The 14,940-nt window shown below is 35.2% G+C and overlaps 1 protein-coding gene across 1 annotated transcript in view; it reads right to left on the reverse strand.

Moving 5' to 3' along the window:
* The window catches only part of LOC139145703 (syntaxin-like), a 73,816-nt gene continuing 58,876 nt past the window's right edge, over window positions 1-14,940 (reverse strand). The window contains exon 10 of the mRNA XM_070717012.1: window positions 1-5,145. Within this exon, the coding sequence (XP_070573113.1) occupies window positions 5,062-5,145 (84 nt within the window). The 3' untranslated portion in view covers window positions 1-5,061. The remainder of the gene's footprint in view (window positions 5,146-14,940) is intronic.

The following is a 14,940-nucleotide window of genomic DNA, read 5'->3' on the forward strand; positions in this document are numbered from 1 at the left end:
TCTCTGCACATCATATTTAATATTCAAACTTGTTTTAAAAGCTACAACTTCTCCATACAAGGAGAAAACTATTTGAATGATACAAACAAATTTGCACTAGAACTCCAAACGATACTCAGTCAACTCTGAACAAATATTTCTAGGTATTGCATAATTATTTCATAATTCGGTTAAAAATTATGGCTGTGTTTTTCATAAACCCCTCATTATTTTAGTCTCTATGGCAACAGACTACAGTACCATGCCAGAACATCTTTTAAATTTTTAACTGTCCATTTATTTTACATGAAGTGATAAAAACCGTTCAATTCTTACAGCGAATGTACTTACTGTCTATCGTTAATGTCATACAGAAAATTACTTTGGTCCGAAGAGAAATACTGCGGTCTCTTTTCTTTCACATAATTTCTACTCATTTTATTGGTCACCCACTGTGAGGAAAGGTCAAAGGTAAGGGGCAAGACTTGAATGAAAATTCACCAAATACACAGTGTACATCTGGCGTTTGTTTAAACCACATCTCTGCTGATGTAAAATTAATTGATCAAATTGCATTTTTAGATCTCTCTCCAATTTCTCTGTTGAAATTTTCAGACACTTACAATATGTCTGTGAAACAGCCCTGGTTATTTGTTTGTCATTCAATGCATTATACATGCATGTTGTGTTCAATAGATGTATAGGGTTTAACGCTATGGCTCTTCTGCCAAATAGAAGATACAGCATGAAAACTGAATATCTTAATGTTAAAACGATCAGAAACGTCAGACTTGGGACTATTCTCCTTGGTGAGCTGATCACATACAGTGGAGTTGGTCTTTCATTCCAGAACCGATACCTTTGCTGATAAAATTTCTCTAATGCCAGAGAAAAAAAAAATCTTGTTCATCGGATTTTTTGGACCAAGGTTCAAGAGCGGCGAGCGAAAATTTTTTATTCATTTAGGGTTGACAAAACGGAGAAATTTCGGCCAAAAATTGACCCAGTTTGTGTCGTGAGTTGCAGAATTCAGACGTCGCAACAACGTGTTGACAGAGTTCAGCGCAGACACATCGGAAGTCTCAAAATCATTCAGAATCTGACATGCCTGCGAAAACCCGACGAAGTGTAGGGCGCCGCCAGCGGCGGTACTAAAGTATTTGCTTTGCAGAAGTATGAATTTGCCCAATCAAAAAAAAAATCAAAATCGGGCAGAATAGAAGAGGCAATTCCGATGAACAATGTATTATTTCTTTCTGGCCTAAGCTTATACTCAGCTAGTTTCTCCTTTGTAATTATGTCATGACATCAGCTTTGCTTGTCAATGATCTCATCAGTTGTGCTTGTCAATGATGTCATCAGTTGTGCTTGTTAATGATGTCATCAGTTGTGCTTGTCAATGATGTCATCAGTTGTGCTTGTCAATGATGTCATCAGCTTTGCTTGTCAATGATGTCATCAGTTGTGCTTGTCAATGATGTCATCAGCTTTGCTTGTCAATGATGTCGCTAGTCTTGCTTATCAATGATGTTATCAGTTGCGTTTGTCAATGTATCCAGTTTTGCTTGCGAACTATGTCATCAATTTTGCTTGTCAATAATTCTTTATCTCAACTTCACCAAAAGAATCTGGTCAATCGTAAAATTGACCAAGACAAATTGACCTTTACAAAGTTCATAAACAACATTACAATTACTTAATAGTCTGGAAATAGCCGTACTCGTAAATGTTTTTTTATATACAGGCTGGAAATAATGAATTTTCAAGCTTGTATAACTAGATACACAAACTAAATTACAAGATTTTGATCAGAATCGCCATATTGATGTCAGTGTGAATATTTTGTGAAATTTCAGTCAATGACAGGGGTATGATAGATTGCACTGAAAAACACATTTCAAAGACAAGATAACTGCAAGAAATTTGGATGAAAGCTGCAGAAATAATCTCTTACAAAAAATGATGAAATGACCCTTAAAATGTTGCCAGACACCAGTGAGGAACAGTATGTATCCCATGATGCATTGCAACAGAAACCTGGAATACCAGTCAATTTCTAGTAAATTTCAACTTTAAGATGGTTGTTTTAAAAAACAGTTACGAGTTGTCTTTTCTGATCTGAAACAATCCTTCTTGATTTTTTTTTAATCATCGGTAGTGGAATTTTTCAAATATACTGGAAATCTTTAGGCTCATACTGTAAAGAATTTACTGAAATGCATGTCTCCACATAACTCAAAATTTAAAAATTGCAGTGTTTGAAAGCATATTTCCATGGCATGGTGTAGTACAACTTTTTCAATGAAACTTGTTTGCAATGCAATCTGGGATAGAACATTTTTAGCTCCTGCTGCTGGCAATATATTGCTTTTAAATCACTTAACAAATGTTACATCATTCACAACGATACAATTTCATATGTGGGTAAAAAATTCACACGCAGTGATTGAATTTTCTGAGTAATTTTGTGTGATCACATAAATATCACCATACATTATGTCTTTCTATTATTCTGTACAGTATACTTTCTACAATTATTAAATCTCGCCAATACACATCATTCTTAAGTCTTCATTAAAACACCAAAAAAATGCATATTGACATTTATAAATTTACAAGATTGTAGCAGCATTAAATATGCTGATATTTTCACCTATACCATTCTGAAACTCTAGCTATCAACACTGCTGAACCTTTTTTTGTTCTGCTGGTCAGTCAGAAGTAATAGAGGGGAGGATAGTGACAGGGCTAGGGAGACAGAGAGGAGGAGGGAAGGAGGGACTGGCTGTCAAGTCCAGTGACATTTGCAAAAACACTAATGCTCTTATAGAGCAAACTAGATGGGTTTGCCAGATATTCCCATTAAGAAATTCACATGTCATATTGTCCTTAAGCGTTTCACTGCACAGAATCTGTTCAAATCAAAATCGAGTGAAACTTAGTTTGTGGTTTTTGTTCGATATAAATGCTTCGGCTGTTAAAGCTGAGATGTCCTGCAACTTAAATAATTTATATCTCATAGTTTCGTCACAGGAATGAAGACACTCCATTCCCATGAAGTCCCAATAGGGCACCCATCAGGATACCGGAAAAAACTTTGCAAAATATCCTGCACCTCACTTGCGATGCATACAACTTTTATATTCTTCTAGAATGATTTGTAGAGCTTGACACTTTAATTTGTTGAAAATATGCACACGCTGTTGATATATCTCTTATGATATCATGACATGTTCTGCACCAAATGAAACTTCATTCAGATTGAGATTCTATTTAGAGTGTCATTTGTTGCTATGGAAACAGTGAATCATCACATACAAATACCGAATTAATTGTACATAATTTCCAATCACTAAAATGTTGTTTTCCTCTTCGTAAAAGTAAGGTGTTGTAATTTTCTGTTTCTGGTGTATTCATGCTAGTTGGCAAAATGGTACATGGAGGAATATATACTACCCAGATCATGTCAAACGGTACCATGGGCAAAAATCTTGTATTTTTTCTTGTTATGTGTAAGGAAAGAACATATGACAGAAATGTCAAAATGGGAAAAAATGACAAACTTTTCATTTGACATGCAGAAATTAGAATAAGAGCCAGAAAGAGACGTTTCTCACAGTCACATATCCACATATTTTTTTACAGTCACGAATATGAAGTTTTGTCAGATATTTTACCTTCTTGATTATCTCACTGACACAGAGATACAAGTGTACCCTCAGTAATTATGATTATAATAATAATTTAAAAACTTGTCAAGGGTTGTTTCACCTGACAATTAAACACAATATTGTGAAATTGAATCCACTTTGTTGCTTTCACACGAATAATCAAAACGTTTGGGTGAACTTTTGTCCACATGCTTACATTTCAGTGCTCTTACTGTACAGTTAGATTTCTTGACCAAAAGTCAGACATACTTGTATTTTACAAGATCTTATGATAATGACATTTGATATACACATACTCAAGTAGGTAATTTATTTATTAAAATGTCCAATCAGAACTCACTTTTGAATTTTGTATCGTTTTACTGTGGCTATCATCACTGAAATTAATCAGTAAATCTGTTGCAAACTTTGGAGCTTAACCAGGCAGCAAACTTCATCTTGAAATACAAGAAATTTCTGACATTTTCCAAACATTTCCTAGTGGTGACCTTGACAGTTACCATGAACCTTTGTTCTGATGAGTCTTGAGACAATATATTTTAGCCTTCATTTCACCATGTCAGAAAAGCTTCAGCGTTGTGTCTGAAGGTAGACAAGTTCTCTACTAAAATGGAAATGCCGCAAAACATTGCAGAATAATTGTGATGTTGTATACAAGCATCTTCCGATGACTTTAAACCATTCATTTTACTCTTCAGTGTTTGTAGACTGAGGGAAAAGTATGGAATTCTGGGTGCATGCTAAGATGTAAATCAGTAGAAGCTTTCAGAAGTCAAAATTTTGGTGACGAATGATATCTACAGACGTTTGAGATGAGAAATTTTCAGATGGCAATAAGAGAAGGAAGCACTCAGACTCTACATGGACACTTATCACTATGTTACCAACAGTAATTTTCTAGAGACAACAAAGCTTTCGCTGAAAACTTCTCAATCTATAAAAATGAGCTACAAGCTACTCCAAATACAAGTTGAGGTAAAATGCACCGTACATTTATCATTCACACAACAGCCTAGGGTCTTTCTCTTGTTTTTTTTTTACATTACTTTTAAATTTGTGGTGTGTTAGTACATATTATTGCATTTAAACCCAGTTGTTTATAAAATTTGGACACAAAACAAAGAATGAAAAAGAAATTAGAATCTTCTGGGGAAAACTATAAAAGAAATGAAGTTTCTTTAATGAGTGAAATCTACAAAAAGGAAAGGACATCGATGACAAATTTACAGACAGGTTGACAAGGTTGGGAAAAAAGAGCAATTTTTTTGCCTTTTTAGGTTTGTTTTGTACAGAAAGGAAAGCGTTTCAGTCGCACAAGACAAAGTGTGAAAGCGTGGTTAGATGAAGTTTGCACCATGCTATGGAAGGGAATGGTAGGAAATTCTAAGTAAGCTCCCAGAGGGGCTGCGTCTCATTTACCGCCAAACACGCCACCAAATGTCGCCACAAGCACCACTATTAAAACGGCGCAGCATATTATTATCATTATTTTCTTCTGCAATGTTCCGTGAAAGCATGAAGAAAAGGGAGAGAAAAAAGGGGAGAGAAATAGAGAAAAAAAAGATTGTGACATTAGTACTTGCTATCTTATTTGGAGATGATGGCCAAGAAATGCACTTCAAAATAAAAATTCTGAGATAATAAAAGTTCTGCAAAAAGATTAAATCCTACATAGTAAGTTGTTTTACAATATTTGTTTGGATAACTTTGATTTGTTTTTCTCAAGTGCTTTCTACTTTGCATATGTTGTTGTGCAGTGACAATTCATTTTGATGTTCTGCAATGGGATGATTTAGCATAATAATTATCAAAAGCTTGAAGAATAAGCACAAAAATCGTCTCGGCTTTGCTGAAGGTATCCACCAGCCACAAAATTGACATGAACACGACTGGTCGTACAATGAACTTATTTCTGAATTTTGTTATGAAGCAGAAATGAATCTGAATGGTGGATTCCAAGTTCAATGTACATTCAACTTAACATTGAAGGGAATATTGGCAACCTAAAATGTATCTGATGTTGACCTGCTCTGTAAAATTGGCTGCCAAGAAACTCAATACAGTAGGAAACAAAGAGTGCAGCTGGATTAATGATTAAAGGTGTTTATGAACTTATCATCATATTTGTTCTGGTATTTGTGGTAAATTCTTTGCCTTCCCTACATATCTACTGCACTGAGGTGAAAGGTAGGTTGCACTATGATATCTGGGATACACGGCAAAGGATTTTGTGAATTATTGTATGGATATGTGTAATGGATGGAGGATTCATGCAAAATGGTTCCATTAACCATGAAAAAAATTCCCCACATTATCTACAGCTGAAAAGTTACTTGGAATGAGATATTTACGGTGTTATCAACACAACTTAAGTTTGGTAACTTGTAGATAACCAAAAAATGGATAAAGCAGAAATTCTTGTACTCCAGACAGACATATTTGGGAGTTACTGAGAGTAACTGCACCTTGTAAGAAATATGCCCCTTTAAAATCTTCATACCTCTTCGGACCAAACTTTATCTTCAGTCCACACAATTTTTGGTGGAAACCACTTCATACCAGGTGTTGAGGACAACTGTATTTGTATATTTACTGTTTTGCAAGGTTGAAAGTAATTTTACTACTTGATACGCCTGTGTGTACAAGGCTACAATTTTAAATCTACATAAGTAAGTCAAATTGTGATACCTCTCAGTATATGTTGTGTGATTCATCTCATCTGAAGATAACTCTGTCTGTTTACCTTCTCAACCACAAATATTGGTTAGCACCCATTGTTTCTGAAAGCATGCCTGGAACAGTACACTTGGAAATAGGGGTGAAACTGTATCACACAAAGATACCAAGAATCCCCTGTCTCACATTTGACAGTGCTTGAGATGATGAACAAGATACAGAACAGTCAATTACTCCAACCTTGGCTTGATGTGTGTAGATGACTGGTGTATGCTTTGATCATTTGCTGCAAAGTTATATGACTCAGGTTTCCCGATACAGTATCAGTACTTTGACTCACTCCAGAGAAAAACACCAAACTGTCCGAGTTTGTGCTCATGAACTTTATTTTTTTCTACATTACATGACATAAATAATATACATCAATCGATCTTTTCAATACAACTATTTACAACAATTTTTACTTTTCATCCGGAATATACATTTTAATAACACTAGTACTAATTATTGCATCTAACAAACAACCAAAAGCTTCTCAAAGACATATTTCAGTAAATATCTTCAGTAGATTCATTATCGAATTTTACATATAATACACACACTTCTATCTTATTATTCAATTATAATATATATTTGCTACATGATTCTCTTGGTTATTTGAGAAGTTGAAAGGGCACAATAGGTGCAAAGTAATAAGGAAGGTGATGTTTGGTAAAACAAAAGTCACGCCACCAGATAACAAGTGAGGGCGCTACACAGCACCCTTGTCAAAATACTGTTTGCTGTTGCAACATTGGCAATGATTGTAGGACTCTTCCAACACTATCCTTTAACTGATTTTAAAACTACTTCCTCGGAGTGCTAATAAGTCACTTGTACTGTTGACATGAAATAAGAATGACAGAAGAGTGAAATTCCTAGCGGAACTGAAAACGAACATGAAGCAGCGACGACAACATGGCACTGAAAAAAGCAATATACGGTAATGTAACACATGCACCTATGTTACTATTGTGTAAATTTACGATGCAAAGTTTTTGATTATATAGGAGCACTACAAAAAGATTAAAGGTGCATATTGTTAGGACAATTTTGTTCCAGTTTTGCAGAGTTTTATGCACCGGAATATCATACATGGCCATGGTGACATGCTAAAGTTTTGATGTTAAATTTGAAACGTGTGATCCTTGCATGATTCAAACAGTTTCATAGTATACAGCAATATGATGGCAGTGTTTCAATGATTGACATTGTATTATTTTTGAAGTTTGCTAAATGACAATGGAAGATTAAAAATCATGTAAAGAGAAAAGTATAAAGTCAGTATACACTGGTACAGTAGTGTGACAATATCGAGTTAGCACTACCTGCTCTACAACAGTAGGTGCAACAAAGGAAGCTGTATTTTCAAAATAGCAATGCTAATACCATGTGATGAAACAAAAACCTAGGCAACTCATTCAAATTCTTTATACACTGATTTCAAATTATTATATCTTTCTGTTGCCTTTCCGGGACAAGCTTACATCACAGATGGCTATTTCACAAATTTTACAGAAATGTTGCACGCAAATCCATGACAAAAGAAAAATTGTTTCCCAAGGTTGAAGTTTACCAATGTATGAGTATCTATGAGACTTGTTGAGCTATATTCTATTCACGTACCAATATTGCCTTCGGGTTTGATGGAGAGGGACAGGGGTCAACAAACTTATAGTATGGTTATATCATAGGGTATGAATGTTCAGAAAAATCAGAGTCATAAAATGTTATCATTTCTTTGCCATTTTGCCTCATTGTAAAAGCTAAGCAAATAGGTTGGTACTTATCTCATTCCCATGAAAATCAATAGAGCCATAAATTTTGCTTACAGTGTTGAAAGAAAAGCATGATAGACATTTTGAACTTCAATTTCAACTTATTATTACTGAGTAATTTGCTGCAAGAGTTCAAGACTTTCCATACTTGCATCCTCAAGTTTTATTTTTAAAACATTTCTTAATTATCTTACCCTGTTTCTACGAAAACATTTTGGTTCATTTGATGATTATTTCTGCCATAAATATATAAATATGGTACAATGACAGTACTGATTGGCCAACAAATCAGCATCATTTTTAGATTTGAGGATTTTTCAAACAGCCAATCAGGATAAACTTTACAAGAGTCTATTTACACTGGGGAGCCTGTCAGAAACTCTTGAACAATTGCTGAATGATTAAGTTTTCAAATTGAATGACATGAAAGTGAAGTTCAAAAGGACATCCAAGGATGTGTTTATGGGTATATGCACAAACATCATTACACATTCATACTCTTGTAGTAAACTAAAAAATTCAGCTGTCTATGGACACTCAGGTCGGAGGTCACTGAGCGCCAGAGTGCCCGTACATGGCTGAATCTTTCATCTACGTTACGTGTACATGAATAATATTATTATCATTATCTTTATATATGATAAGGGCCATGCAAAATGAAAAGCCTTTACAACAGTGAATATTAAACAACTTAAGATTTTTGCTACCTCACCAACTTAAATAGTTTATGATGACAGTTGTTCAGCCGCTCTAGACTACATGGGCTATTTTAATCATCTGCTTTAAGCAACTAAGTTGTACAATAGATTTGGAATGTAAAGTGATATGGTAGACCTTTATATACCAGTATAACAATCTTATTGCAACATACAGATACTATGCTGATAATGTATGTGGAGTTGGCAATAGCAGCTATATATGTTACAATTTTGTCAAGCATGGGTGTTCTTGTGTGCAGCAAGACTGAACTACGCTCATGCTAAACACAATCTTACGGGGTTTGATTGTTTTTATTAATCACGAAAGGACCCCTTGGATGAGCACTGGTTATTATCAAAAGGAAGATGGACCCAGTGTCCTACAGGTGTGTCTTGAATGTAAATATGTTCTAGCAGACACTGAAGATTGTGTCTGTGACTGGAGATACTAGAAACAAACATGATATTCAAATCTCAATATATATTGATTTGGTCCTCAAGTACTTCTTGACAAGAATCATTAGCTAATGGTACTTTCGTTAAATGAAGATGTCAGCATCAATTATGATACACATACTGAACATAGTTTGATGGTTTTGCAAGCAATCCCCAAAACATATTTGTAAAATCAGTTGATATAGAAACTGTTAATGGTGCTTCCACTTTATGTAGACGAGCTTAAAGGGACATGGTCGCTCTTTTTTTAAGATTTTTTTCATGAATTTTGATTTGATATGAAAAGCAGTTTGTGTTGTTTGACTTCTTGAAACAGTTTGAAATACTGGTCAACTGTGCACAACCTCAACTCTGCTTGCAGCCAGATAAGGTAAACATTCAGTGAAACATTTTATGATCTGTGCCAAAACAATTAAGCTCCGTGCACAACTCTTAACATGCATGCCTGAACATGCACTGTTACATAAACTTTGGACCTCATGCAAGCTATTAATTGTATTGAAATTTTAAATGCTGGTGCCTTTCATATAGATGAGGATACCACCTTTTCCTTTGTGGCAATTCATTTTTATTTATCATAGGAATACAAGTAGGAATAGGAAAACCCATTTTGTCTGAAGGTCACAAACAATCACCTGTTTGCATTCAGCAAAGGGGTAATTTTTGCCACGTTTGAAGTTTATGTACCGTAGTCCTTTTGTGCACCGAGTGACTTTAAGCAAGTATTCCATGTTTTCTTGATATCACAAAAAGGTAAAAAAGAGTGATTTTGTCCCTTTACAAACACGTTTGGTTGAATAAACTTGGCAGAAGGGATAGCTTCGTTGTTTATTTCAAGAAGCCTCTTCCAGAAATATCTGAGGATTAATGTTCAGATGAAAAAGATTCTCTTTGTAGGGTCAGCTGAACCAGCAGCATATCCCTCTAGAAATCATGAAATAGATATGTTGTGATGTACATTTTACAGGGATGCGTTCACAAAAAAAGCACCGGGGATGGAGGAAACATGGTTTCTAAAAATATGAAACTGGAGGGATAGCTCTAGAGTGAAAAAAAACAGGTGGCACAAGACCACTAATTAATTTCCCATAGGCCACCACAGTGGCGTTGAGCTCGATTTTCCTATTTTAAAACATTCAGCGGCACGAATCCTCTTAACAGGTGTTAGGTCAATGCCAGCTTGACTACTGATGAATTTTTCGTGTGGGCAAGTCCACGGAAATTTTGTGATAGCGATGAAAATAGCGCCCTCAGTGGTGTTTTTGACAAAATTCTGGCTGAGGGAGCCTTCAGTAATTACAGGGTGGGGTGGGCCGGGGGAATTGGGGGGAGAGTCACTTTTTAGAAAACAGTTCAAGGGGGAGGGTCACTTTTTATAAACCTATCTTGGGGGGAGGGTCACTTTGGACAGAAGCTGATTTTATGGCCAAAACTCTGATTGTCCGTGTGATATTTCCTGAATAGGAAATCACCAACAAAATAAGCACACACTTATGGACCGCCATGCATAGTGAATTGACATTTTGGTGAAATTCCAAAATCAAATTTCTTGCACAACCATGGACTTGTAACCACTCTAGTCTTATCAAGAACAATAATGTGAATAATCAAGCATACATAAATGCACAGATTTATCTAATTTTGTACTGAAAAAAAATTATTCATAGTTTCATCATAGACCCCAATATGAATTGACATTTTGGTGAAATTCCAAAATCAAATTTCTTGCACAACCATGGACTTGTAACCATTCTAGTCTTATCAAGAACAATAATGTGAATAATCAAGCATACATAAATGCACAGATTTATCTAATTTTGTACTGAAAAAAAATTAATCATAGTTTCATCATAGACCCCAATGCATAGTGAATCGACATTTTGGTGAAATTCCAAAATCAAATTTCTTACACAACCATGGACTTGTAACCACTCTAGTTTAATCAAGAAAATTAATATCAATAATCAAGAGTACACAAATGCAAAGATTTTACCTATTTTTGTGTTGGAAAAAACTATTCATAATTTCATCATAAACACCATGGATAGTGAACCAACTTTTTAGATGAAATTCAGAAATCAATTTCTTGTACACAAATGTTCATTTTACTTCCCTATTCAAGCAAAGTACATTTAAATACATTATCAAACATATGTAAAATACAGATATAGCATGTTTTGTGGGGGTAAATTGTCAATAATTTGCCTGATAGACTCCATATATTATAATTTGATATTTTTGGATGAAGCACTAAATCAGCTACATCTTGCCTTCTTATAGTTGCACAAAATATGGTGACCCTCCCTAAACTGTATGAAATACCATATCTCTTAAAAATTCTTGCGTGATAAATTGCGATTGTCCCTCCAAAAACACCAGCCCTCCCCTCTGTAATTTGTCCCTAACATAACTATTGAACCAATTGTTATGTAAATTAGCTGATAGTGTTTTAGTTATCCCCGGGGAGAATACCGCAGTGGTTGGGGGGGGGAGGGTCAAGTTTTAGAATGTCGGACAAGAGGGAGGGTCACATTTTAGACGGGAGGATTGGGGGGAGGGTCACATTTTACGGTACAGGTGTTCGCGAAATTCCCCCGGCCCACCCCCCCTGTAATTACTGAAGGCTCCCTTATTGTTATGATTTCTATTAGCCCTAGAACTCCTCATATTACCACCCAATGCTTCAGCCATTATTCACAACAGTCTGCACTTTGATTCAGGCATAAAAATATCTTTACAAAAATACTTGACATTAAAGTTCAAACTAAACAAGCATCTATGCAGGTATCAAAACTTCCAAGTCTGCACTATTTTTCTTCCTAACTATCTTCGTAGGTAACAAACCCGGAAGTGAATTTGTGGTCTTGTGCCAGGTATGGGGGATCTTGGAGTGTTCTCAAAGATGCTACACAAAAACACACTTGGGGCAGAGTACCAATGACAGAATAGAGTATACAGGATATACTCCAAAAAGTGTATTTTCAGAAGGTATAAATGAAGACTTGTGAATACAAGAGGTTGAACTTTCATACTTGATGGGTTCAGTCAAGTGTCTGTTACTATTGTCTTTCATTTTTGCAACCATCCAATCTGTGTGACTAAATATGCCAGGATTGATAAAATGTGTCACACTTTCTTTTTTAGCATCATTTATCAGAATGAGATTTCAACCTTCTAGTTATCAGTAGATAAATAAATAAATAAAGAAACAAAAAAATTAAATAAAAAATAAGTAAATAAAGAAATCAAATATAAAATGAAAAAAGTCAATCAACTTTCTTAACCCACATGAGATCAACACTAAATTTTCAGTACTGAGAATGTAGGAGAACACAATCAATGAGATTTCTTCCAAAATTTCCAAGGAAATACACAGGTATTGCTAAACTGGCTATATATATATATATGAGAAGATGAATGGTCAAAACTGAAACCGTTTCCTCCAAATCCCCTAGTATTTGTGAACACAACTCAAGAAGAACATTGAAGTTCTGACAATCTAAGAAACAGATAGAAACAAGCTAGCATTTTAGAAGTGTTACACCAATAAATTAGCATAAATTATTATATTGGCATAAATTAATTAATTAGCATAATGAACAAATTAGCATAATGAATAAATTAGCATGCAAAACAAGTCCAGGGCTGAGTTTATGAAGCTGCCATGGCGGCTGGTAGCGCAATGATGAGAACAACAATACCCACTCCGACAGTGGCAACTGAAGCAATAACAATTTTCATCTGTCAAAAAACAAATCAGATAGAGGGAGGAAGAAAATTGGAATGACAGAACAAAAAATTAATAAGTGGCAGAACTTGATGATATAGTGTCCAACAAGCCTTGGTTATACGACTATTATAGAATTGGGAGCTACACATTACGACTGAAATAAAATAGCTTTTTCTTTGATTCTCATTCTCTGTGAAGTTCTTTGGATAAAAGCAATTTACTCTAATCTGAATGATGTTCACACTGAGGGGCTTTTTAGTACCTTTTGTTGGTTGTTGTTTTTACATTCATTTTGCTTTGATAGAGGCAAAAGTTGCCTTTACCGTGAAAAAAGGTGAAATTTTATGCACGGCATGGACCCAGTCATAGCAATTAAGTGTTTACAAAGTTTTATCAAGTATTTTGATGTCAATCCAACGGCCAGAACTTTTAAAACTTCTACTGCTTACAGCTAATGTGCATTGAAATAAATGTTTCAAACCATATTACAACATGGTCTAATTCTTAAATTTTGATGAAAGATTTTGCCATACAGGTCAGAGTTTAATGTAACATTCTTCAGGTTCATAATCCAATGGAATTTTCAATGTGGACATTTAGGATCAACAGGTCAGACAGACATTGAGGATGGAAATTTTAGGTGATAAAGCTCATGCAATACAAAGATGAGATGGATGAGGACATAAAGCTGCTAGAATTGGCAGAAAAAGCAATTGTTACAAGAAGCGAGGCTTAAGAGGCAAAGAAATAATATGTATGTTTGAGTTCATTGTAAAATCAAGTTGTGTCAGGACAGCAAAATATATTGGTGTGTGAAGAGAGTTCTAGCTTCAGTACAGAGATTTGTAAATGTCTAGAAAATATTCCCTTAATTTGGTATTATATGATTAATAGATCAAGATTTCAAAAAGCAATAGTGTACATGCCTCTATCATTGCTTGCAGCTATGTCGCAACCAGGCCACATGGAAATTGCCAAAAACCACAACGTCAGCGTACACAGTGAAGATGAGACAGACCATCAACAATTCCTCATGTTGGTATCAAAAGATTAATTTATCAATATTCATACACTGTTTACAGCTGTGACCTCTTGACATCCTCGTCTTGACTGTATACCGTGTGATGTCATGGTTTTTGAAGAGTTTGACCAGGTCGCCTAGCATTGGGCCCCGGGCAACGATACAGCAGCAAGCAGTGAAAGACATGCACACTGTATCTGATTTATCAATCATTTGATACCAAATAAGGCCCTGGCCATTTATAATCTGCATAGTTCAAGCCTAAATTGTGATGTGTATTTAGAACAAAATTAAAGGACTGACAGAAAGAATACATTCAATTGATGGGAGTTTAGATTCTTACATAGATGACACACACTGACTGTATTAAACAGTCATCTTATAACGTCACCTGATTACCGTCTGCAAGGCATCTTTGATTGATGTCTGAATGCTCTCCTAGTCCTACACTCACTTTCTTTTTGGTGAACATTTGGAACGCAAAATTGGTACATTTCAGTTTGGATCTACTGTGCAAATACCCTCTAGTTGCTTTGCATTTTACTGATTGGCTCAAATAGCTACTTAGGCTGATTGAGATAAGTCAATTTGCATAAGTTGCCATTTTATCTAAATTAAGCGTTTACTGTGTAAGCTCATCTCTATTATTGATATGGCTTTAACCTTAGACGGTAGAATACTTTATATGCCAACCTTCATTTGTCTCCTTAGGCTGATCAGGATTCTCTGATCTGCACTGAAGCCTCCCTAGGTTGGTCAAGTAACTGATTATGTGCCAGAATTCTGCATTTGTACTATTTGTCAACAATATCAGTGTGCATATGAGTGCAGGATTTGTACACAACCGTGTTTGCGCAAGTGTGGGAGTGACCATTGATAAAAAAGAATATTT

This window comes from Ptychodera flava, chromosome 12 (genome assembly GCF_041260155.1).
Source record: "Ptychodera flava strain L36383 chromosome 12, AS_Pfla_20210202, whole genome shotgun sequence".
In the NCBI taxonomy this organism is placed as follows: Eukaryota; Metazoa; Hemichordata; class Enteropneusta; family Ptychoderidae; genus Ptychodera; species Ptychodera flava.